The sequence below is a fragment of the Pongo pygmaeus genome, chromosome 7, assembly GCF_028885625.2.
Source record: "Pongo pygmaeus isolate AG05252 chromosome 7, NHGRI_mPonPyg2-v2.0_pri, whole genome shotgun sequence".
NCBI classification, from domain to species: domain Eukaryota; kingdom Metazoa; phylum Chordata; class Mammalia; order Primates; family Hominidae; genus Pongo; species Pongo pygmaeus.
Genome location: NC_072380.2, coordinates 30,696,385 through 30,721,536, shown reverse-complemented (window position 1 = coordinate 30,721,536; position 25,152 = coordinate 30,696,385). Strand labels below are relative to the sequence as shown.

At 43.4% G+C, this 25,152-nt stretch overlaps 1 protein-coding gene across 1 annotated transcript in view; it reads left to right on the top strand.

Moving 5' to 3' along the window:
* The window catches only part of GTF2E2 (general transcription factor IIE subunit 2), an 81,878-nt gene extending 62,985 nt beyond the window's left edge, over positions 1-18,893 (top strand). Inside the window, exons 7-8 of the mRNA XM_054497933.2 lie at positions 17,040-17,155; positions 18,390-18,893. Of these exons, the coding sequence (XP_054353908.1) occupies positions 17,040-17,155; positions 18,390-18,506 (233 nt within the window). The 3' untranslated portion in view covers positions 18,507-18,893. The remainder of the gene's footprint in view (positions 1-17,039; positions 17,156-18,389) is intronic.
* The last annotated feature ends 6,259 nt before the right edge of the window (positions 18,894-25,152 follow it).

Sequence of the window (25,152 nt, the reverse complement as noted above, 5' to 3'; positions counted from 1 at the left end):
TAAAATTTAATGAACTTAGTGTGGACCAGCAAGAAAACAGAGATCGCCTGGGGGGCTGCAGACACAGGGAGTATTTGTATCCACTCACAGGCTCTTCTCCACAGATTTCATTGGATGCTTACAAAAAAGATTGAGGCTAGGGTGTGGGTACTGAGAAAGTGTGTCTTACTGTTCCCCCTGGAGGAGGGGGACAGTAGATCCTTTTGGAAAGACATGAAGCCCTGTCTGAGTCTTTCTTCCCTTCTTTGCTCCTATGAGATAAGAGCCTTAAACCACTGTGGAAAGAGAACAGAAAAACAGTCTTTCATCTTTGGCGAGGGACAAGAATATGTGCTAGGCCCAGAACTTTAGTGGAGGAGAAAGGGCAGGAGCACTGAGAAGGCCACACACCAGTCACCAAGGAAGACAGTGTTTGTCCAAGACCAAGGCTTCGTCCTAGTGTCAGAGAATCTTCCCATCCATACGAGGCTAACAGCTGTGGACTAACAGGTGACACTGGAGATCGGTGAGAGGCGCAAGAACATGGAGGCAGACCAGCTCAGATGCAGCATAAAAGGAAGACCAAAAAAGCTGAAGGTCGAACAGACACTGAGGAAAACATCCTCTGGCAAACCAGCCACTACCCTAACACAGTTCGAAGCTGGTGGTACATTGTGGGTAACCATGGCAGCAACAAATTCCAAACCACGCTTCTGTTCTGACAATAGATTGACTCAACCTCCACACACTAAAGATCTGGCAGAAGGAAAGGCGGGCCCATTTCCCAGGCATAAAAACTATTTACCTCAGTCTCAGCTATCTTACAGAGGATATCCTGCTTTCAAAAAAGTTTTTGAGGCATAAAAAGAAGGAAGGAAGGAACAACACACTATTGAGACAGGACACTTTTAAGACCAAATTCTTTGGAACTACCAGACATGGAATTGAGACAGGACATTTTTAAGACCAAATTCTTTGGAACTACCAGACATGGAATCTAAAATAACTGTTTAGTATGTTAAAATATCTAGTAGAAAAGGCAGGCAACTTGTATGGTCAGGTAGGATATTTCAGCAGAGATAGACACTGTAAGAAAATAAAATAAATGCTAAAAATGAAAATGACAGTAACATAGGTGAAAAATGTCTTCAACAAGCTCATTATTAAACTCGGTGTAGCCAAAGAAGGAGTCTGTGAACTTGTATACTGCTGAAGTGTGAAAAAAAATAGGGCAGAGCACCCATGAGCTGTGAGACAGTATCAAGTGGTCTGAATTTGTAAAGTCTGAGAAGGAAAAGAAAGAACACGGGGCAGAAGAAATACTTGAAGATGTAATGACCAAGAATTTTCTAAAATTAATGATGGACACCAAAGATCTGTGAAGCTCAGGGAACACAAATAGATCATCCCCCAAACCAGGCAAATCACAGAAAAACACCGAGGCATATCATATTCAAACTGCAGAATATGAAAGATGGCAAATATTGAAGGCAGTCAGAGGAAAGAGACTAATTCCAGAGGAAAAAAAGAACGCAGGGTTCTTGTTAGAACCCATGCAGACCGAAAGATAATGCAGCACATCTTTAAATGGCCAAAAGGGAGAAAATCCTTTCAACCCAGAATTCCGTACACAGCAAAAATAATCTTTTCTTTTCTTTTTTCTTTTCCTTCCCCTTCCCCTTCCCCTTCCCCTTCCCCTTTTCCTTTCCTTTCTTTTCTTTTTTCTTGTCTGACTCTGTGGCCCAGGCTAGAGTGCAGTGGTGCAATCTTGGCTCACTACAACCTCTGCCTCCAGGGCTCAATTCATCCTCCCATCTCAGCCTCCTGAGTAGCTGAGACTGCAGGTACATGCCACTACATCTAGCTAATTTTTTTTGTATTTGTAGTAGAGATGGGGTTTCACTATGTTGCCAAGGCTGGTTTTGAACTCTTGGGCTCAAGCATTCTTCCCTCCTCAGCCTCCCAAAATGTTAGGATTACAGGTGTGAGCAACTGCATTAGGCAAAAATAATCTTTCAAAAATGAAGGAGAAATGCTCTCTCAGAGAAACAGAAATGGAGAGAATTCATTGCCATCAGACCTGCATTACTGGATATATTAAAGGAAGTTGTTTAGGAAGAAGAGGTTTGACATTAGACATTTGGATCTATACAAATATGTTTCTTGGAGATAGAGTTTTTATTATTTAAAAATATTTTTCTAATTTCTCTGAAAGATGACCATAAATTAAAAATATTAACACTATATTTTGTGTTTAGGGCATGTTATGTGAAATTAAATTTGTGACAAATTAGCTCAAAGATCAGAAGGGATCAGTAATTTGGAGTATACTGTTGTAATGTCTTTACACGACATATGAAATGCTATGACTTACTGTAAGCTAGGCTGTGATTAATTAAATATGTATGTTGTAAACCTAGGTCAACCACTAAAAACATTTTTTGAAAAAAATATAATAAGCTAATAGTGGAGATAAAATGGAATCATACAAATATATCCAGCTAATCTAAATGAACACAGAGACAGAAGGAAAACACGTAGATGGAACAAATAGAAACAGTGGTGAAGATTATAGCCTTTATTCCAACTACATTAATCATTGTGTTAAATGTAAATGGTCTAAACACACTATTTTTCAGCTTGGGTGCAAAAGCAAGACTCTAGTATATACTTTTTTTTTTTGAGATGGAGTTTTGCTCTTGTTGCCCAGGCTGGAATGCAGTGGTGTGATCTTGGCTCACCGCAACCTCCACCTGCTGGGTTCAAGTGATTCTCCTGCCTCACCTCCCCAGTAGCTGGGATTACAGGCATACACCACTATGCCCAGCTAATTTAGTATTTTTAGTAGAGACAGGATTTCTTCATGTCGGTCGGGCTGGTCTCGAACTTCCGACCTCAGGTGATCTGTCCACCTCGTCCTCCCAAAGTGCTGGGATTATAGGCATGAGCCACCGTGCCTGGCCACTTTTTTTTTTTTTTTAAAGATCCATTCCTGCAGCTGTCTAGTATATACTGTCTATAAGAAACCCACTTTAGGCCACTTTAGGTCAGGAGTTCAAGACCAGCCTGACCAACATGGTGAAACCCTGTCTCTAGTAAAAATACCAAAATTAGCCAGGCATGGTGGCGCGTGCCTGTAATTCCAGCTACTCAGGAGGCTGAGGCAGTAGAATCGCTTGAACCGGGGAGGTGGAGGTTGCAGTGAGCTGAGATCGCGCCATTGCACTCCAGCCTGGGCGACAGAGGGAGACTCTGTCTTACAAAAAAAAAAAAAAAAGAAAGAAAATAAACTCACTTTAAATATAGATGGGTTAGGCCGGGTGCGGTGGCTCACACCTCTAATCCCAGCATTTTGGGAGGCTGAGGTGGGCAGATCACCTGAGGTCAGGAATTCAAGACCAGCCTAGCCAACATGGTGAAACCCTCATCTCTACTAAAAATACAAAAATTAGCTGAGTGTGGTGGCATGCGCCTGTAATCCCAGCTACTTGGCGGGCTGAGGCAGGAGAATCTCTTGATCCCAAGAGGCGGAGGCTGCAGTGAGCCAAGATTGCACCACTGCACTCCAGCCTGGGTGACAGAGCAAGACTCCGTCTCGAAAGAAAGATTAAAAAATAAATATAGACACGTTAAAAGTAAAACCATATAAAATGATATACTGTGCAAACACTATCAGGAAAGCTAGGGTGGCTATATTAATATCAGACAGAGTAGACTTCAGAGCCAGGAAAATTACCAAGGATTAAAGAAGGACATGGGCCAGACATGGTGGCTCACACCTGTGATCCCAGCACTTTGGGAAGCTGAGGCAGGAGTATCGCTTGAGGCCAGCCTGGGCAATGTGGCGAAACGTCATCTCTACAAAAAATACAAAACTCAGCCCGGTGTGGTGGTGTGCACCTGTAGTCTCTGCTACTCAGGAAAGCTGAGGTGGGAGGATCACCTGAACCCAGGAGTTGGAGGTTGCAGTAAGCCATGATTGTGCCACTGCACTCCAGTTTGGGTGACGGAGCCACACCCTGTCTCAAAAAGAAAAAGGACATAACATAATGGTAAAAGTATCAATTCTCCAAGAGTACATAGTAGTCCTAAATACCTATATATCTAACAACAGGCCTTCCAAATACATGAATTAAAAATGGATGAAACTAAAAGGAGAAATAGATACATCCACAGACTCTACAGCATTCCTCTCTCAGTAGTTGATTGAACAGATAGATGGAAAATTAGGATATAGAAGTCCAGAAGAGCACCATCAACTAATTTGACCTAATTGGGATTTATAGAACAGACTGTCCTGCAGCAACAGAATACTGTGCATATATTTTCCTTTTTGAGACAGCATTTCACTCTTGTTATCCAGGCTGGAGTGCAGTGGCATGATCTCAGCTCACTGCAACCTCCGCCTCCCAGGTTCAAGTGATTCTCCTGCCTCAGCCTCCTGAGTAGCTGGGACTACAGGCACGCGCCACCACACCTGACTAATTTTTTTATTTTTAGTAGAGACGGGGTTTCACCATGTTGGTCAGGCTGGTCTAGAACTCCTGGCTTCAAGTGACCCACCTGCCTCAGCCTCCCAAAGTGCTGGGATTACATGCATGAGCCACTGTGCCTGGCCCTGTGCATATGTTTTCAAGTTCATCTGGAATATTCACCAAGATGGTGGTATTCTAGCCCACAAAACAAGCTTTAATTGTATTTGAAAGAAGTGAAAGTACCATTGGCCCTCCATGTGTTTTGGTTCTGCATCTGTGGATTCAACCAACTATAGACTGAAAATATTTGGAAAAAAATTGTGTCTGTATTAAACACATACAGACGTTTTCCTTGTCATTATTCCCTAAACAATACAGTATAACTATTTACATGGTGTTTAAATTGTACCAGCCATTATAAGTAATCCAGAGATTATTTAAAGTACATGGGAGGATAGGCATAGGTTATATGTAGATACTATACCATTTGATATCAGAGACTTGAGCATCTGTAGATTTTGGTATCTGTATGAGTCCTGGAACCAATCCCCCATGGATACCAAAGGCTGACTATACATGAACGATGTGTGTGGGCCATAATGATTAGGCTAGAAATCAATAACAGAGCTAGCTATATTTGGAAACTGTCCATTTGGAAATTAAATAATTTTATTTATGTATTTTTTGAGACAGAATCTCACTGTATAGACTAGAGTGCAGTGGCATGATCACAGCTCACAGCAGCCTTGACCTCCCTGGGCACAGGCGATCCTCCTCCCTCAGCCTCCCAAGTAGCTAGGACTACAGGTGTGTGTCACCATGCCTGGCTAATGTTTGTATTTTTTTTTGTAGAGATGGGGTTTTGCAATGTTGCCCAGTCTGGTCTCGAACCCCTAGGCTGAAGTGATCTGCCTACCTCGGCTTCCCAGAGTGCTAGGATTACAGATGTGAGCCATCACACTCAGCCTGAAATTAAATACCTTTAAGTAACCTATGGTTCAAGGAGGAAATCACAGGGAGGTAAAAACATTGTTGCGTTAAATGAAAGTGAAAGCACAGTGTATCAAAATTCATGGGATGCAGCTATAGCAGTGCTTATAGGGAAATAAAGAGCATTAAGTGCTTATAGCAAAAAAAAAAAATTCTATTGTATGGCCATACACTTTTCATATATCAGTTGATGGATATTTGGGTTTTTCCACTTTTTGGCTGTTATGAATAATACTGCTATTAACATACCTATACAAGTTTTTGTGTGGACATGTGTTTTCATTTCTCTTAGGTATATACCTAGGAATAGAAATGCTACATCATATGGTAATTCTATGGTTAGCTTTTTGGGGAATTGTCATACTATTTTGCAAAGCAGCTACATTAATTTACATTCTCACCAGCAACTTAGGAAGGTTCTGCTTTCCTCACACCCTTGCCAACACTGATTTTAGCCATCCTGGTGAATGTGAAGTGTTACTGTGATTTTGATTTGCATTTCCCTAATGACTAATGATGTTGAACATCTTTTTATGTGCTGATTGGCCATTTTATTTTTTATTTTATTTTTATTTTTGTTTTTATTTTTTTAGTGTAGAAACAGGGTCTCACTCTGTTTCCTGGGCTTGAGTGCAGTGATGCGATCATAACTCATTGCAGCCTCAAGCTCTTAGGCTCGTGCAATCCTCCCTTCTCAGCCTCCTGAGTAGCTAGGGCAACAGGTGTGCCATGGTACCTGGCTAATATTTTAATTTTTTATAGAGGCAAGGTCTTACTATGTTGCCGAGGCTGACCTTGAACTCCTGGCCTCAAGTAATCCTCCTGCCATGGCCTCTCAAAGTGCTGGAATTATAGGTGTGAACCACCACACCCGGTCCATCTGTATATTTCATTTGGCAAAATGTTTATTGAAATCCTTTGTCCATTTCAAAAATTGTTTTGTGCTTTTATTACAGAGCTGTAAGAATTCTTTATTCTGGATACAAGGCCATTGTGAGATACATGCTTTACAGATATTTTCTTCCATTCTGTGGGTTGTCTTTTCATTTTCTTGATGGTGTCTTATGAGGTATAAAAGTTTTTAATTTTGGGCCAGGCGCAGTGGCTCACACCTGTAATCCCAACACTTTGAGAGGCTGAGGCAGGTGGATCATCTGAGGTTAGGAGTTTGAGACCAGCTTGGCCAACATCGCAAAACCCTGTCTCTACTAAAAATACGAAAATTAGCTGGGCATGGTGGTCCCCATCTGTAATCCCAGCTACTTGGGAGGCTAAGGCAGGAGGATCACTTGAACCTGGGAGGGTGAGGTTGTAGTGAGCTGAGATTGTGCCACTGAACTCCAGCCTGGGTGGCAGAGTGCAACTCTGTCTCAAAAAAAAAAAAAAAAAAAAAAAAGTTTTTAATTTCGATCAAGTCCTTTATCTTTTTTTCTTTTGCTGCTTGTGCTTTTGGTGTCATGTCTAAACCATTGCCTCATCCAAGGTCATGAAGATTTACTTCTGTTTTTTCCTCTAGGAGTTAGAGTTTTTGTTTATGGTGTGAGACATGGGTCCAGTGTCCTTTAGAAAGCTAAATAGTAGGTACAGATCTCTACATTGTAATATATACTACTGTATGACCCAGCCATCACACTCTTGGGTGTTATCCCAAATTCACATAAAATTCATGGGTATTTATATTGGCTTTCTTCATAACCACCAACAATTTAAAACAACTCACATCCTTTAACTGTCCCTTAACTTCCCCTTAACTGTGGCACATACTTACAATGGAATACAACTCAGCAATGAAAAGGAACAAAGGACTGACATTCCAACAACATGGATGAATCTCAGAGGCATCATGTCTCATGAGGGAAGGCAGATTCCAAAGGGACATGCTGTGTGATTTTATTTATACGTTTATGATATTCCTGGGAAACAGAACCATAGAAACAGATCAGGGGCTGCCCGTGGAGAGAGTGACTGCAGAGGAGCATAGGGTGATTTGCGGTTGTGGAACTGTCTATATCGTTATCGTTGTGTTGTTAGCATGACCATATGCTTGTCAAAACTTCAGGAACTGTACAGTAAAATGTGCAGGATTTTAATTTTCATAAATTATACCTTAGTAAAATAAAAGGACAATTTAAAGTAGTTGTTCAAAAGAATATGGTGTTTCTCCCATTGTAAAGCAGTTTTCAAGGCAAAGAGTTACCACACGGTTTCTCTCCTTTTTGTTTTGGTATCTGGTGTTTATCCCGAGTAAAAAGTGCAATTGCTCAGTGTAGATTTCAGCAGGATCACCAAGAACAGCAAGTGCTGCCAAGTTCTTCTCATTCTGTCCAGCCTCTGCTGCACAGATTTGGGCAGACGATGCCTGTTCTTTACAGATGTCCAGATAGCAGGTCATACTGTGGTAGTGACAGAATTCTCAAGAAATACTTGTTGAAATGTTGAGGATGAAGTGGCACTTGTCTTTATAATCCTGCCTGCTTAAGTTATACTTAAAATTTATTTTTTATTTTTAAGACAGCATCTTGCTCTGTTGCTCAGGCTGGAATGTAGTGGCACAGTCATAGTTCACTGCAGCCTTGAACTCCCCTGGACTCAAGCCATCCTCCCACCTCAGTCTCTTAGCTGGGACTACAGGCATATGCCTCCATGTCTGACCAATTTATTATTAAAAAAATTTTTTTTGTAGAGATGGAGGTCTCGCTTTTGCCCAGACTGGTCTTGAACTTCTGGCTTCAAGTGATCCTCCCACCTTGGCCTCCCAAAGTACTGGGATTACAGGTGTAAGTCACTGCACCGGGCCAATTTTTTTTTTTTTTTTTTGAGGTGGAGTCTCGCTTTGTCACCAGGCTTGAGTGCAGTAGTGCGATCTTGGCTCACTGCAACCTCTGCCTCCTGGATTCAAGCGATTCTCCTGCCTCAGCCTCCTGAGTAGCTGGGATTACAGGTGCGTGCCACCATGCCCGGATAATTTTTTTGCATTTTTAGTAGAGATAGGGTTTCGCCATGTTGGTTAGGCTGGTCTCAAACTCCTGACCTCGTGATCCGCCTGCCTCAGCCTCCAGAAGTGCTGGGATTACAGGCGTGAGCCACTGTGCCGGGCCAGGCCAGTACTTTTTTAAAAAGAAAATTTTCAAGCAGTGTGTATTAGTTTCTTGTTGCTGCTGTAAGATGTTACCACAAACTTTGCAGCTTAAAACAACACAAATGTATTATCTTACTGTTCTGGAGGTCAGAAGTCTTAAATGGGTAAGGAGGGCTGCACTTCTGCTGGATACTCATGGGAAGAATTCGTTTCCTTGCCTTTTCAGCTTCCAGAGGCTCCCTGAATTTCTTGGCTTGTGTCCCAGCATCACTCTGACCTCTGCTTCTGCCTTGACTCAGGCTCTCCTGCCTGCCTCTTTGCTTTATAAGGACCCTTGTGATTACATTAGGTCCGCTCAAATAATCCAGGATAACCTGCCTTGCAAGATTCTTTTTTCTTTGGACCGACACCTCCTCATTCCCCTTCTCTAGCCTCTAGTAGCCATCATTCTACTCTCTGCTTCTGTTGAGTTCTGATTGTTTTAGATTCCACGTAGAGGTGAAAACATGTGGTTTTTGTCATTCGGTGCCTGGCTTATTTCATTTAACAGTGTCCTCCAGGTTTATTCATGTTGTTGCAAATGACAGAATTCCTTTCTTTTTTAAGGCTAATAGAATTCCATTGTGTGTATATATATATTTTTGTTATCCGTTCATCTATTGATAGACACTTAGACTGAGTCTTTATCTTGACTTATAAATAATGCTGCAATGAACATGGGAGTGCAAGCATCTCCTCAGCATACTAAGTTCAAGTCCTTAGAATAAATACCCAGAAGTGGGATTGCTGGATCAAATGATAATCTAGTTACTAGTTTTTTGGGGGGACTCCATACAGTTTTCCATAATGGCTACACCAATTTACATTTCCACGAACAGTGTACAGGTGTTCCCTTTGCTACATCCTCATCAGTGCATGTTATCTTTTGTCTTTTTGAGGATAACCATTCTCACAGGTGTGAAGTGATGGCTCATTGTACTTCTCTTTCTCCTTTTTCCTTTAAGTCTCTTCCCCAGTTGGAAATCATTGTGGTTTTGATTTGTATTTCCCTAATGATTAGCAATGATGAGCAATATATCTGTTGGTCATTTGTGTGTTTTTTTTTTTTTTTTTTTAAGACAGAGTCTTGCTCTGTTGCCCAGGCTGGAGTGCAGTGGCACAGTCTCGGCTCATTGCAACCTCCATATTTTGGGTTCAGGCGATTCTTCTGCCTCAGCCTCCCAAGTAGCTGGAATTACAGGTGCCCACCACCACGCCCAGCTGAGTTTGTATTTTTAGTAGAGATGGGGTTTCACCATGTTGGCCAGGCTGGTCTCGAACTCCTGACCTTAGGTGATCCACACGCCTTGGCCTCCCAAAGTGCTGGGATTATAGGCATGAGTCAGTGTGCCTGGCCTCATCTGTATATCTTCTTTTGAGAAATGTCTGAATATTTCTGACATTTCAGGATTTCTGAATTTTCAGACAATATTCAGGTCTTTTGCCAATTTTTAAATCAGGTTTTTTTTTTTTTGCTATTATTTTGAGTTCCATATATATGGAAAATATATATAATTTTTTTTTCTTTTTTGGAGGCAGCATCTCATTTTGTCGCCCAGATTGTAATGCAGTGGCATGATCTCAGCTAACTGCAGCCTCGGCCTCCCAGGCTGAAGTGATCCTGTCATCTTAGCCTCCTGAGTAGCTGGGACTACAAATATGCACCGCCAAACTTGGCTAATCTTAAAACATTTTTTGTAGAGACAAGGTCTCACTGTATTGCCCAGGCTGGTCTCGAACTCCTAGGCTCAAGCAATCTTCCTGCCTCGGCCTCCTAAAGTGCTGGGATTATAGGCATGAGTCATGGCACCTGCCCTATATTTTGTATATTAACCCCATATTAGATGTATTGCTTGCAAATATATTCTCCCAATTTGTAGGTTGTCTCTTCACTCTGTTTACTTTGCCAGGCTGAAGCTTTTTGGTTTGTTGTAATCCCAGTTGTCTATGTTTGCTTTTGTTGCCTGAACTTTTGGGGTCAAATCCAAAAAATGATTGCCCTGAGCAGTGTTGTGTTGTTTTCCCTGTGTTTTCTTGTAGTATTTTCACAGGTTCAGGTTTATGTTTAAGTCTTCAATCCCTTTTGAGTTGATTTTTCTATATGATATGAGACAGTGGTCTCATTTCATTCTCCTGCATGTGGATATTCAGTTTTCCTGACACCCTTTATTGAAGAGACTGTCCTTTTCCCATTGTGTGTTCTTGGCACCTTTGTCAAAGATCAGCTGATTGTAAATGCATGGGTTCATTACTGGGCTTTTGTTTATGCCAGTCCCATGCTGTTTTGATTACTGTAGCATTGTAATATAGTTTGAAGTAGTGTGGTACCTCTAGTTTTATTTGTTTCGCTCAAGATTGCCTTGGCTGTTCAGTTTTTTTCGTGTTTCCATTAGACTTTTAGAATTATTTTTTCTATTTATGTGAAAAATGACATTGGAATTTTTATAGGGATTGCATTGAATCTGTGGATCACTTTGGATAGTATGGACATTTTAACAGTATTAATTCTTCTAATTCAGAATCCAAATCTTGAGATCTCCTCATCTCAAGATTCTTAGTCACCAAAGTCTCTTTTATGGTAATGTATTCACAAGTTCTGGGGATTAAGTTGTGGACATCTTGGGTGGGGGTGCATTTTTCTGTGTAGCACACAAGAGAAATTATTTTGATAGTGTCTCAAATGTAAGATCACTAGAAGGTGAGGTAAATCGAGAAATGTCCTATTTTCTGGAACTGCAAAGTGGATATAATGACACTTTTGAGGATAAAAAGTCACGTTAATAACATGTGTTGTTAAAGGAAAAGGGAGGAAGGCATGGTGTGTTGCTGGTTGAGATTCTGCATTTGGTTTTGTTGTTGTTGTTGTTTTAGAGACAGGGTCTCTCTTTGTCTCCCAGGCTGGAGTGCAGAGGCACAATTGTAGCTCACAACGTCGAACTCCTGGGTTCAAGCGCTCTTCCCACCTCAGCCTCCTGAGTAGCTGGGACTACAAGTGAGCACCATCATGCCTGGCTCATTTTTTAAATTTTGAGATGGGGTCTCGATATATTGCCCGGGCTGGCCTTGAGCTCCTGGGCTCAAGCAATCCTCCCACCTCCATCTCCCTAAGCTCTGGAATTACAGGCATGAGCCACTGGGCCTGGCCTTCTTTTTTTTTTTTTTTTAAAGGGCAAAGTTGTACCTTAATGCTAACACTAGAACACCATAGCCTAATGTGGGGCCGAGAAAAAGTGGCAAGTGCGTGAATTATTGGTAAATATGATCCTCCTTATTTTTAGGTTATTTCTTTAAAATTTTACACTAGCAATACACAAATATTTCTGCATATTATTAATAAAACCTTTGTCAAGTCTGCAGAGCAAAAAATGAAAATTCTCTAAGCAAACTATATTCTTTTCTGTAGGGATACCTATTGGTGTGTATTTTCCACATCTTTATGATGTATTTAATATGTATGTGTTTTTGCTTTTTAAGAAATTTTTAGAAGTTTTGTTTCTTCTGCTTTACATAAATGAGATCACTTTGTGTCTAGTAGCGGATCCTCTTCTTAAATGTTTTATATTGCCTTTATTAAAGACACCAGCACCCAGAAAATTATGATGGGTGTTAGATGGTGATGATAACAGTAATAGGTGTAGATAATGCTGTTTCATTTGCAGGCATTATTCTCGGTGCTTTATTAACCCCTTTAATCCTCACTATTCTATGAGGCAGGTATTATTATTACTATTATTATTATTATTATTATTGAGACGGAGTTTCGCTCTTGTTGCTCAGGCTGGAGTGCAGTGGTGTGATCTCGGCTCACCGCAACCTCTGCCTCCCGGACTCAAGCGATTCTCCTTTCTCAGCCTCCGAAGTAGCTGGGACTACAGGCATGTGCCACCACGCCTGGCTAATTTTGTATTTTTAATAGAGATGGGGTTTCTCCATGTTGGTCAGGCTGGTCTCGAACTCCTGACCTCGGGTGATCTGCCTGCCTTGGCCTCCTAAAGTGCTTGGATTACAGAGCCACCATGCTTGGTGAGGCAGGTATTATTATTATCCTCACTTTATAGATGAAGAAATGGAGGCAGAAAAATTGAGGTATTTGCGCCACTTTGTGCAGGAAATGTGGTAACTGAGGTCACAGCCAGGCCATCTGGCTCTGAGGCCTGCACCACACTGTTGTGCTACTTTTGCATTTACAGGAAAGGGCTAAGCACAGACAAAATGTGAGTGCGTTATTTGGGAATTTTAAGCAAAGCTTCATTGGTAAGTTGGCTCGTTTTCTTCCCTTCTATGGCAGTTACAGTTTTTTATTCTTAACTCATGTGGGACAAGAAAGGGTCTTTTGAAATGAAAGGATCAAATCTGAGCTTTTAAATTCTAGTCTGTTTTCTCCTCTTCTGCTAAGAGAGTAGATTTCTAAATCAGTTCTGATTTTATTTACCCTTGTAGTTTAGAGTGTGCCTGACTTTCATGATACTTGGCTGTCTTCTGCTATAGTAAAGTATCTGCCGTTAAGTTTGATGTCCCTTGATCATTTTGTTTTCAAAAAAGAGATGGCTATTTTTAAAAACCCAAAATATGTAGATCTTGGTTTTTAAATACCATTCTATAATAAAACGAGTCAGGAATCCTTGAAGAAATGATTGATTCCAAATGAGGGGAAATACAAGATGAACCTGGAACATCTTTTAGTACCAGAAAGTGAGAGAAAGAAGAAAAACTGGAGGAAAAAAAAAAAGGAAGCAAGTCAGGGACATAGGAACCAACATGAAGGAAGTCTTAGTGATTAGAGCTGGGATGTTTGAACCACAAAATAAATACTGATCATCGTTCGGGCACGGTGGCTCACGCCTGTAATCCCAGCACTTTGGGAGGCTGAGGCGGGCGGATCACAAGGTCAGGAGATTGAGACCATCCTGGATAACACGATGAAACCCTGTCTCTACTAAAAAATACAAAAAGTTAACTGGGCGTGGTGGCGGGCGCTTCTAGTCCCAGCTACTCAGGAGGCTGAGGCAGGAGAATGGCGTGAACCCAGGAGGCGGAGCTTGCAGTGAGCCAAGATCCCACCACTGCACTCCAGCTTGGGCGACAGTGTGAGACTCCGTCTCAAAAAAAAAAAAAAATAAATAAATAAATAAATACTGATCGTCATGGATTATCTGTGTAATAAATATGTAGATATAAATCTGTACAGTAATATCCATGAGTCTCTGCTACATTTAATAATTGAAAAACAAGTTGGAGGTTGGGCACAGTGGTTCAGGCTTGTGATCCCAGTACTTTGGGAGGCCAAGGCAGGTGGATCGCTTGAGTGTAGACATTCGAGACCAGCCTTGGCAACATGATGAAACCGTGTCTCTACTAAAAATACAAAAGTTAGCCTGGTGTGGTGGCGCGTGCCTGTAGTCCCAGCCACTTTGGAGGCTGAGGGAGGAGGATTGATTGAGCCCAGGAAGTTGAGGCTTCAGTGAGCCGAGATTGTGCCACTGCACTCCAGCCTAGGTGACAAAGTGAGACCCTGTCTCAACAAAAAGTGAACTGAAGAAAGAGCAGCTTTTTTGTTTTTTGTTTTGTTTTGTTTTTTGAGATGGAGTCTCGCTCTGTTACCCAGGCTGGAGTACAGTGGCACTATCTCAGCTCACTGCACCCTCCGCCTCCCAGGTTCGAGTGATTTTCCTGCCTCAGCCTCCTGAGTAGCTGGGATTACAGGTACCCATTGCCATGCCCAGCTAATTTTTGTATTTTTAGTAGAGATGTGGTTTTGCCATGTTGGCCAGGCTGGTCTTGAACTCCTGACCTTGAATGATCCACCCTCCTCGGCCTCCCAAAGTGCTGGGATTACAGGTGTGAGCCACCGTGCCCAGCCTATTACGATAGAATTCTATTAGTACATATGGAAGGAATGATGGAAATAATTTGTCAGTAGGTACTTACAAGTAGTCATTTTTATAGGTAAGCACTACCAATGGATGCTATTATAAAATTAGTGATAGTATGAGAAAACAGGGTATTTGTATAGTCTGAAAATATCTCTCCATTAATTATTAACTACAAAAGAAAAACTGATAGCTTCATGACAGAGAAACCTGAGAGATAGCACCTTGCCTGATGGTCGCCTTTACCAGCTCCCTGTTGACACTATGTAGCTTGCTCCTGTGCCCCAAGAAGGGCACAAGCTCGTTACTGTGTTGTTCTTGCCAGAATTGCATAACCTCAATCTAGTAATGAGGAAATACTAGACAAACCCAAATGGAAGGTTCTGTAAAACAACTGACCAGTGGGGAAACAAAGACTGGCCACACTTAGAGAATGGAGGAGACCAAAGAGATGTGACAGGTGAATGCAGGATCCTGGGCCAGGAAAAGGGCATTGGTGGTCAAACTCGTGAAGTTTCAGTAAGGCCTGTTGATGAATTAATAGTAATATGTCCATGTTAGTTTCAATAATTATACAATTATGTAAGATGTTAACATTAGAGGAAGCTGGATAAAGGGCATATAGGAACTCTGTGTACTCATTTTGTAACCCTTTTGTTAGTGTAAAATTATTTTTTAAAAGTCTAAAAAATGTAAAAAAAAAAAAAAAAAAAAGGCCAGACATGGTGGCTCGACACCTGTAATCCCAGCACTTTGGGAGGCTGAGGCAGATGGATTGCCTGAGCTCAGGAGTTTGAGCCCAGCCTGGGCAACATGGTAAAACCCCATCTGTACACAAAACCCCCCCAAAAACAACTTAGCTGGGCATGGTGGTGTGTACCTTGGTCCTAGCTCCTCAGGATGCTGAGGTGGGAGGATTGCTTGAGCCCAGGAGGTGGAGGTTATAGTGAGCTGAGATTGTGCCACTGCTTTCCAGCTTGGGCAACAGAACTAGACCCTGTCTCAAAAATAAATAAATTTTAAAAAAAGAAAACACTCTGTCTTGTCTAGGGTGTAGTAGACAATGATGGTATTTCATACATTCAGTAGTCAAATCGTTGATGTCTTGTCTAGGCTGTAGTAGACAGTGATGGTGTTTCATACATTCAGTAGTCAAATCACTGGGGACCTGTCATGTGCTAGGTACAGTGCCGACTATCATGGAAACGAGATGGAAATAGAGCTCCCTGCTCTCAAGGAGCTTACAGAGGCCGAGACAATCATGCAGACAGTTGTTATCAGTTAGGTCATGTCCATAATGTGTGCAGATGAACGTTCAGTGGGTGTGTAGTAGAAAGAACCCCTAATGTATCTATGGAAATTAAAAAATCTTATTTAGAGACATTTTGGATTTAAATACCTTTATGCTCAGGTTGAATTCTTTGTAGTAGATTTTGCCACTTTTGCCATTGGTCACCTGCAATGAAAAGCTTCAGGGTAGGTGGCAGTAAACAGATTTCCATGGTATCACCAGAGTCCCGCCTGTGTGGGCATCATTTGCTTTATGCAGCGTGTACTGAAATGAGAGAGAAAGGGGGAAGGAAGGAAAAGGGGAAAAGGAAAGAAATCTGGCCTAGCACAGTATCGGGTGCCTACTTCATTTATCATTTGTAAACGGACTGTGGGAAGTTTATGGCTCTGGAAGAAAAGGAGGGCGGTGCTGGGTGAGGGTCTGGGGTGGGAAGAAAGGAAGGGAAGGCGCATCCCCTCAGTGCGTGGGGCAGTTATGAGCGGGAGGCTCTGTGAAGCCTCAGGGCTCAGAGAGCTTTTCCTTTTTTCATTCCTGAGTGTGTAAGTCTTAGGATTTTGTGTCTGAAAGTAGCTTCTGATAATTAAGTGAAACCAGTGATCAGAACCTGTCTTCAGGAGCAGAATGTAAGATGTAAATAATGTTCATTTGGGATGCTTCCCAGTTGTGGTCTCCCTTGGTTGCAAAAATAGTGACGTGGCAGAGGGACTACAGGTTTCTGAAGACAAGATGCAGGCGGGACTGTCGCCTTTCTCCTTGTGTTACGGAGCGGAGGTGAGATAGTGTTTCTATTTCAGCCATCCCCCCTTTCTCTTTCATGCGTCCTTAGTCACCAGTTCCCAGGTTATTTGATTTCAGAAGTCTTTTTTGCAGATAAATTGTTGAATAACCTAATTTACATGTGAAACTTCAGTTCCCGTCTCCCTACATGTTTCTTATTTTCTGTTATCAATGAGAGAGGAATGAGTGTATCATGCTTAGGGGAGCTGAGCAGGAAATAAGCTGTTAGCCCCAAATAGAGGAATTAAAGGAGGGTGTCGACGGCCCAGGAAAGCAGGGCGGCTCCATCGCGGCAGCCCTCATTTGCTGGCCTCTAGAAACAGCCCCACTGTTGGGGCTGTGTGGGTGCAGTTCTGTCTCCAGGCCTTTCCCTGCACCGTGTCCCGCATGTGGATGTTCTGCCCTGACTTGTTTCATGATGACATATCAGATGTGCTCATTTGGATCCAGAGGAGATAACACTGAAGCCTGGATTTTGATCAAGATTGCTATAGTTTGTAAAAATGGATTGTAAAATAACTAGTGTCTCTTTGATACAGAATTTCAGAAACTGTGGAGGAGTGTCACTGTAGATTCCATGGACGAGGAGAAAATTGAAGAATATCTGAAGCGACAGGGTATTTCTTCCATGCAGGAATCTGGACCAAAGAAAGTGGTGCGTAATCTCTAGCAAAGCAGCTTAATCCCCTGCCCTGGGAACTGTTAGCCTGCTCCGCTTTCTGCCCTCTGAAGAGCCGGGAGTCGTTCCTCCGCCATTGTTTCTCAGTGTCCACAGCCCAGGACACGTCTGAGGTATTGCAGACCCGCCCTCGGTGCTGCTCCAGGCCTGTGAATGCCTTTCCACACCTAGCTCCTCCCAAGTAGTCCTGCTCTTGAGGTCCAGCCGTATGGAACCTTCCAGGGCCTGCGTGTTCCCCACTCTCCCACTCTAAGCTGCTACAAGCCCTTCTCCCCATTCTTAAAGGGAGGCTGCGCCTTGATCTGCACAACCTTTCAGACTTGAACGGGGCCCTCCCCTGCTCCGTGAGCCTCGCCGTCCTGGTGCTTGGTTCTGCCATAGTAACTTTCAGGTCCTCTAGGAACCAGATATTTTTGTCCGTATAGTCTCTAAATCCTGCTCACAGGGGATGTTAGTAATTAAATGATGACTTTTACATTGCCTTGCACCAGCAAATAAAATCTGTAGTCCAAGAACAAAGCCCAGGGGGGATGATTCACCAGCACCCTTGTTAGCAGTGCTGTGCGCCTCCCCCCTTTCCTTGTCCACCGTCATGCTTCATAGCTTGTCACCTGTGTCTTTCTGGGGTGTGGGGTGGGGATGTGTGTTCGGTGAATTTTTAGGACTCACCAAAAGGGAAGCTTTATTGTCAATCTCTTTCCACAAATGAGTGTAATTGCAGCCCTTCATGATTTCCTATTATTGTCTCATTTGTTAATTTTTTCATCATGTGATGCTAATATTTCAAGTATATAGAAAAGAATAGAGAATATTACAGACCTTCATGTGCCCCTCCTTTCTCAGGATTTTGCCATATTTTCTTCAGATCTTTTTAAAATCGGTAATGGTGGATACGTTTTTAAACCTGATGACAGAGACAGAGCTGAAGGGCTTTACCGCCCCTTTTGTTTGACTTAGTGCCTAGAATCATTTTGGTAGGTTTTTGTGCCTGCTCCTTCATTCCTGATGGCATCTGCATCTCGGGAACAGAGGCCCGGGGTCTGGTCAGGGTGTATGCTGTGCCCCCATGTGTGCTGCTGGGCGGCAGAGCAGGAGAAGGGTCTGAACCTGGCATCCTCAGCTGCTGGCATCTGGGCACGCTCAGAACATCCTGGCCGCACCATCCCTCAGAGCAGCTGTTGTTTCTAATTGTTTTTACCTTTTCCTTTAGGCCCCTATTCAGAGAAGGAAAAAGCCTGCTTCACAGAAAAAGCGACGCTTTAAGACTCATAACGAACACTTGGCTGGAGTGCTGAAGGATTACTCTGACATTACTTCCGGCAAATAGGGAACAGTTTTGCCCTGGAACAGATTCACAGATACACAATCAGGAGCGTTCTTGCTGATGCGTGGGGTCTGAAGACTGTCTTCCTATCTGCTTCTTACGGCTGAGGAGAGGAGCAGTTCAGTTTACAAAACAAGTGCAAATTACCAAACTCAAAGCTTATTTGAGTAGAATGGGCTCATGGGCAATGTGATGTTCCCTGTTAACCTTCTGTTACTCCCTGGGAGAAAGGTGCTGAGTGTGGCATGCAGGTGTCTTTGCTGTATTTTTCCTGGTTCCTTTCTTCCTCGTTTGTTACTTTAGAGCAAGTTTGCCCATAGTCTTGAATGCAATATTTGTTTATTCCAAAAGAACATATTTATAATAAAATCATTGTAGAAGGATTTTTAAGATGTTAGTGAATTCTGTTTCTTTTCATTCTCGGAAATGGCAGGAAGCAGCTCCAGTCGCTGATTTCCATGGGTCACGTGCTGGGGATGTGATGAAGCCTGCAGCCTGCGTTGTGTTGCTGAGCACATGGATTTCACCACTGGAACACAGGTGTGCTGCTTGTTAGCAAGCTGAGCAATAAAGATGTGCTGGATGTCATTGTTAATGTTTTCTTTTAAAAAGAAGCATCAATGTCAGCCGGGCAAGCTGGTTCACGCCTGTAATCCCAGCACTTTGGGAGGCTGAGGCGGGTGGATCACGATGTTAAGAGATTGAGACCATCCCGGCCAACATGGTGAAACCCCGTCTCTACTAAAAATATAAAAATTAGCTGGGCGTGGGGGCGTGTGTCTGTAATCCTAGCTACTCGGGAGGCTGAGGCAGGAGAATCACTTGAACCCGGGAGGCGGAGGGTGCAGTGAGCTGAGATCGTGCCACTGCACTCCAGCCTGGTGACAGAACAAGACTCCGTCTTAAAAAAAAAAAAAAAAAAAAAAAGCATCAGTGTCCCAAGCTTCTTGGGTTTGGTAAATTCCAGGATGGCAAGCCTTTGTAGTGTCTCCTTGTCAACCTGAACATCAGCTATACCACGCCCCCACCCTCACGTGGCCTGACCCGAGGTGGTTCTGATGGAGATGCCCTCTGTCACCCTGTCACTGGCCCAGCTCATGAGAGCCATTACCAAATATGTGAGCGTTCTTTAGAGTGAGGGTGACTCACGGGAAATTCACATGGTTCCTGCTTTCTACGGCAAAGTTTGCATTTTCCTCACCTGCACTCTTTATGTTCTGCTGTGTGGTCTTTTGTGCTGGTTGTCATGGTCCTCCTGTCACAGCATGGGATAGTAGTGGATTAGGAAACGAGGTGTTGGTTCTCAGAAAAGGCATGATGGAAACCCAGAGCAGGAAGTGCTTTGTGCAGACGACAAATAACCTTTTTTTGCTTTTTCAGTTCTCTCTTTTCTCCTTACCTCTCATCCCTTTACAGTGTCATCTGTTTGCTTTATCTCTTTCTTACCTCCAAGCCCCAAAACGTGGCAGGAGAGGATGTAACTGAGGTTCCCACGATAATTTAGAACACAGGAAATACAGCCTGTCTTGCTTTGTATCGGGTTTTTTTCTGGTAAGGAAGAGCTTTAATATCTTATGGCATGAAACTAGCTTTCCTGTAAAAAATCTAGAGTTAGCTTATCTCCAGGTAGGTACCTACTTTTGTGATCTCCACACTCCATCTTATTTTATGGGCCAGGTCTGGAAGTGCAATTTGGACATCTCATCTGCTTTGCAGGGAGATGAGCATCAGGGCCTCCGTCGTGGGCTCTGTGATCAGGTTCTCCATCTCTGTGATAAGGCGCTTACTGCCAGTTGTGTATTGGTTGTGACTTCTAGCAATGCCTGTGCTCAACAGTACTTCGTGGGCTGGCCTGATAATTGATTTCAATTATTTTGTCTAAAACTCGTTTCAGAAATGAAGATCTAGCAAAATGAAGTGACTCACTAAATTGCTGTACTCAACAAAATTCCGTAGCTTTATCTCATTCACTTGCAGTTTCTTTTGTTAAGCCTCGACCCACTCAGTCTACTACATGTAAGAGCAAATCCTCCGTATACCCCATCTCAAGGTACTGGGGTTGCATCATCTGGTGACGTGTTGAGGAGGATACAGTGTTTGTGGGAACATTGATGGAAGGTTACTTGTGTTGGACGGTCATATTACAGGCACACCTCATTTTATTGTGCTTTGCTTTATGTGTCTTCACAGATACTGTGGAGTTTCTTTTCCAAATTGAAGGTTTGTGGGAATCCTGCTTCAAGCAGATCTGTTGGTGCCGTTTTTCCAACAGCATGTGCTCACTTTGTTGGCATTTTTTTTTAGCAATAATTTATTTTTAAATTAAAGTATATAATTGGGTTCTTTAAGACATAATGCTATTGCTCACTTTCTACTATCGTGTAGCATAAACATTTTAATATGCACTGGGAAACCAAAACATTTGTGTGACCCACTTTACTGTGATATTTGCTTTATTGCGATGGCCTGGAACCAAGTCTGCAGCATCTTCGAGGGATGCTGTACAGAGAAAGCTGTCTCTTCGCAGTTCTTCTGGGTGTCTGAAAACATATCCACCAGAAACACCAAATTGAAGTCATGTTCTCGCCTCTGCCCGTTTCTGGTGGCTCTGCTGGCCATTTAGAAGCATGTGGGAATGGCACGGCTGGGTGAGTTAAGAGGGTATGACAGTCGGGAGTGCATTTGATCTATAATTCATCACCATGATGTGAGGCTTTTAGAGGATAGCTAAGGGAAATGTAGTCAAGCCTGGACAGAGTGTAAAAACCGAACATTTGGCTGCTGCTGTCACAGCCTGTAAGTGTGGCCAGATGATGGTGGGACCCAGGGGACAGAGTGGCACTTGACTCCTGTTGAGCAGAGGCTTAGTGGAAAGGCAGCACGGGACATCCCGTTCCTTCCAGCCCCAGCATTCAAGGGACTGCGAGTGGACAGTCCCGGATTTATCTGTGAGCTGTTTGAAATCTCTAGCAGTAGAATGGGATTCTGAGTGTGGACGGTTTTGTGGGATGAGGGCATTTGGTTTATCAGTTCCCTGATTCTTAGTTAATAGTGATTTTCTGAGGTGTAGAAGATGAGACTCTGTCTCTTCCCTGTAGCTACTGTTTTTACTTTCAGATGACTCATTTGTGGGGAGGATTTGGGGTTTTCTAAGGTTTGGTTGACTGTTGACAAGCTCAGCCTGGTGCCGCGCCTTCTGCAGTGAGGCGGAGCAGCCCTCCTGGAGCTTCATGCAGGTTCGAGGTCTCTCAGGGTGGTTTTTGTGGGCTTGTCCTGAGAGATGAGAAGGTGTTCTGTGGGAGTTGTGGTGGGATGGTCCAAGGACCTCTTGGAAACCATTTTTCAGACTAACTGGACCATAGAACACCCATCCCTGTCCTGTCTGGAGTGTTGGGGGAAGCACCGCTGGAAACTCAAAGAGCTAGAGACGGCCCTGGTGCTGTACGGTTGACCCCCCTCTGGCTGCAGTGTAAAGAACGACAGTGCATTTTCCTTCTCTGGATTTCCATTAGAAATAAATGTGGATCCTGCTCTTCAGCAGATGGGGAGGGGACTAATCCAACTCCATTGGTTGGGGATAGGACCAGCACATTTGTGTGACTTAACCATGTGGTTCCGAGACCCTGGTGAAAGCCCAGTGACTTTTCATCCGGCCACAGCTTCATGGGGCTTGCATGTCAAGGGAGAAAAGGCAAAGACTTTCCTTTAAAGAAAACACAGAAGGGTGCCAGCAGGGGATAACTGAGTGAACCGTATCCTGATTTAGGCAGGACCAGCTCTAGAAGCGCCGAGAGCAGGTTTGTCCCGTGGGTGGTGATTGTGAGGTTTTGAAGTGCCTGCCAAGCCCCCATGCCAAGGCTTATGTTCTAGTTTTAAAAAGTGCTCTTTTGTCCAGGTAAATCTTTTATTTAACTCGTGCATCATTTCTCATTGCATTTAGGCCTTCCTTTTTGCTCAGAAGAGAAGTTTGGGTTGACTTTAAGCATTTGGCCCAAGTTCCTAACTTGGAATTAACGACCATGGGCAGAGTTCCACGTGAATTTCTCAACTGGACAAGTGGAACACAAGGACCCGAATTTTCTCTTCCCCTCAGATCGTCCATAGGTGAGATGTATGTGAACGGTGGAGAATGGAAGGCTTCACTGTTTTGTTTATGTTTACCAGCAAATTATTACAGTTTGTAGGAAGAGCTCCCTCCTCCCTCGCCCCCCAAGTAGGAATGAGTTTGAACGGAGGGTCAGGAAGAGGGAAGTGGCAGGCTCGTTGGAGAGCTGCAGAGGGGCCTAGTTCTCACAGCGCACTGGCCTCTCTCAGGATTGGGTAGCTATGGAGCCAGCCAGTTCACACAAGAGTTAATATTAGTTCCATGTGGGATGTTCTGCAGCAGGGACAGATAGCTTTACAGTGGCAGTTACTGAAATTTCCTAATTTAGCACTCTTGATCAAATTGCTGACAACATACAGTTTTTCATTATCATAGTTATTAGAGTTTTAGGAGAGGCATTTTTTGAGGATGAGTGTTTTAAGTAACACCTCACTGGTAATGAATATTCTTAGGTTTTCTACGCAGGCTGTAAAGTTGTTTTATGCCATGAGGGTGTGGAGAGAATGGTTTAAGAGTTGGAGAGGAGAGCAACTGTGTGCCAGAACCTTCCAACTGGGTGGGTGAGAGTGCTTTTGGGAACCTGTCCAGATTCTTAGCACAGATAACGTCTTGCCCAAAGCGCTCAGAAACAACAAGTTGAATTTGGACATGGTGGCACACGCCTATAGTCCCAGCTACTCAGGAGGCTGAGGCAGGAGGATGGCTTGAGTCCAGGAGTTCGAGGCTGCAAGTGAGCTGTGAATCTGCCACTGCACTCCAGTCTGGAGACCCCGTCTCTTAAAAAAAAATTACTTCTTTATGTCATCTTGACAGACACCAAGAATTCTTGTGTATTGGAACACAGAATTCAGGGATGGGGCAGTTAACAATTGCAAGCTAGTCCATGAAAGTAGGGTGGACACACGTGCATGCCCTGGGTCCAGGTGAGTCTGAAGCCCAGGTGTGATTAATTGGCAATGTAATGTTCACTTTGTGAATTGCAAGGTTCTTTTCAAATTCCTTTAATTTGTAATGTTGTTATAGACATGGAAAGCATGGTATTTAATTTCAGATGCCACTTTTATAGTTGTATCAGTTCGACATTAACAAGGGTTCATTTGGTAATCACACAAAAAGATGGGCTTAGTTACCATCTTTCTGGAGCCTACAAATTGGGACATTTTGCATGGGAGCAAGAGCAAACAGCCTGCCTTTTTCTTATTCCAAGTTCTTATTCCAAAAGACATACTGCATTCATTCCTGTTCAATAGAGTGACAAAAAGGGTAACTTTGCATAGACCCTAATGAAGTTGGGGCTGGTGAGTGGAAATATATCTGGAGGTCACACTAGGTTAGTAAATACCATCCAGACTTGTCACTTGCACATCATGAATGACTGTCATCAGCATGGGGAAGATCGGGGTGCTCATCCATCCCAAGGCCCCCTGTAAAAAATCATAGGTGACTTGTGTTCAGCCAGTGACTGGCTGGGATGGAGTCCGGGCAGTCCCGAGGCAGCAAAGCCCCTTAAGAACTCACTAGCCTCCATTCCTTAGCTGTTTGGCCAATCTCTGGTGCCTATGAGTTGGAGCTCACAGGTGGACCAAAGGCAGATCAGGCGGGCCTGAGAGCCATGCTGGCGTGGCCTTCTAAGCCTGGGCCCAGGAAAGCTTTTGGCCTTCTACAGTTACATGAGTTGGAAGGCAATGGACACAACCTACGTTTGGTGGCTAAGCTCTTCTGCAGGCAGGCTGTGAGAGCTTCACTGCGGGTCATCTCAGTACCCAGCAAGACTCAGTAGTGGTTGTTGCGACTGCTTGAATGTTTTTTTTTTTGCTTTCTCCTTTTGGGGGAAAAAGAGTAGGTGAGAGTGTATATAAAAGACGATAGTCTTGGCAATTGGTGCCTGGTTTTCCACTTTTTTTTTTTTTTTTTAATTTTTTGTGGTTTTGGAGACAGGGTCTTGCCCTGTTGCCGAGGCTTCAGTGCAGTGGAGCAGTCATGGCTCACTGCAGCCTCGACCTCTTGGGCTCAAGTTGTCCTTCCTCTGTGGTCTGCTGAGTAGCTAGGACCACAGGTGCTAGTATGCCTGACTGATGTTAAAACTGAGGGTCTTGCTGTGTTGTCCAGGCTGGTCTCAAACTCCCGGGATCAAGCAAGCCTCCTGCCTCAGTTTCCCGGTGTTAGGATTAGAGGTGTGAGCCACCATGCCTGGGGTAAGATATATTTAAGTCAGCAGAAAACCCAAGTGACATTTTAATGTAATTCAGATAATCCTGAGTCAAGCTTTGTAGGCCAAGATAGATGAGGGGCCTCCCTTGAGGTCCCTCTGCCTCTGGTGTCATTGTTGGTCACCAGCCGCTGTGGTCGTGCCTTTGCACTTATTCTCTCTCTGGCTTTCCTCGGTGTCTGCTTCCTCCTTTAATTTCTTTGTGCCTAAGCTTAATGGCCAATGCTTAGCTCTGCTGAAGCCTGAAAATGGGAACGAAATCTGTTGGCCTCTTGTCTGCAGTGTGGGATATATGTAGTTGGTCTTGCTAAAAAAGAATTTGTCAAGCAATGGTG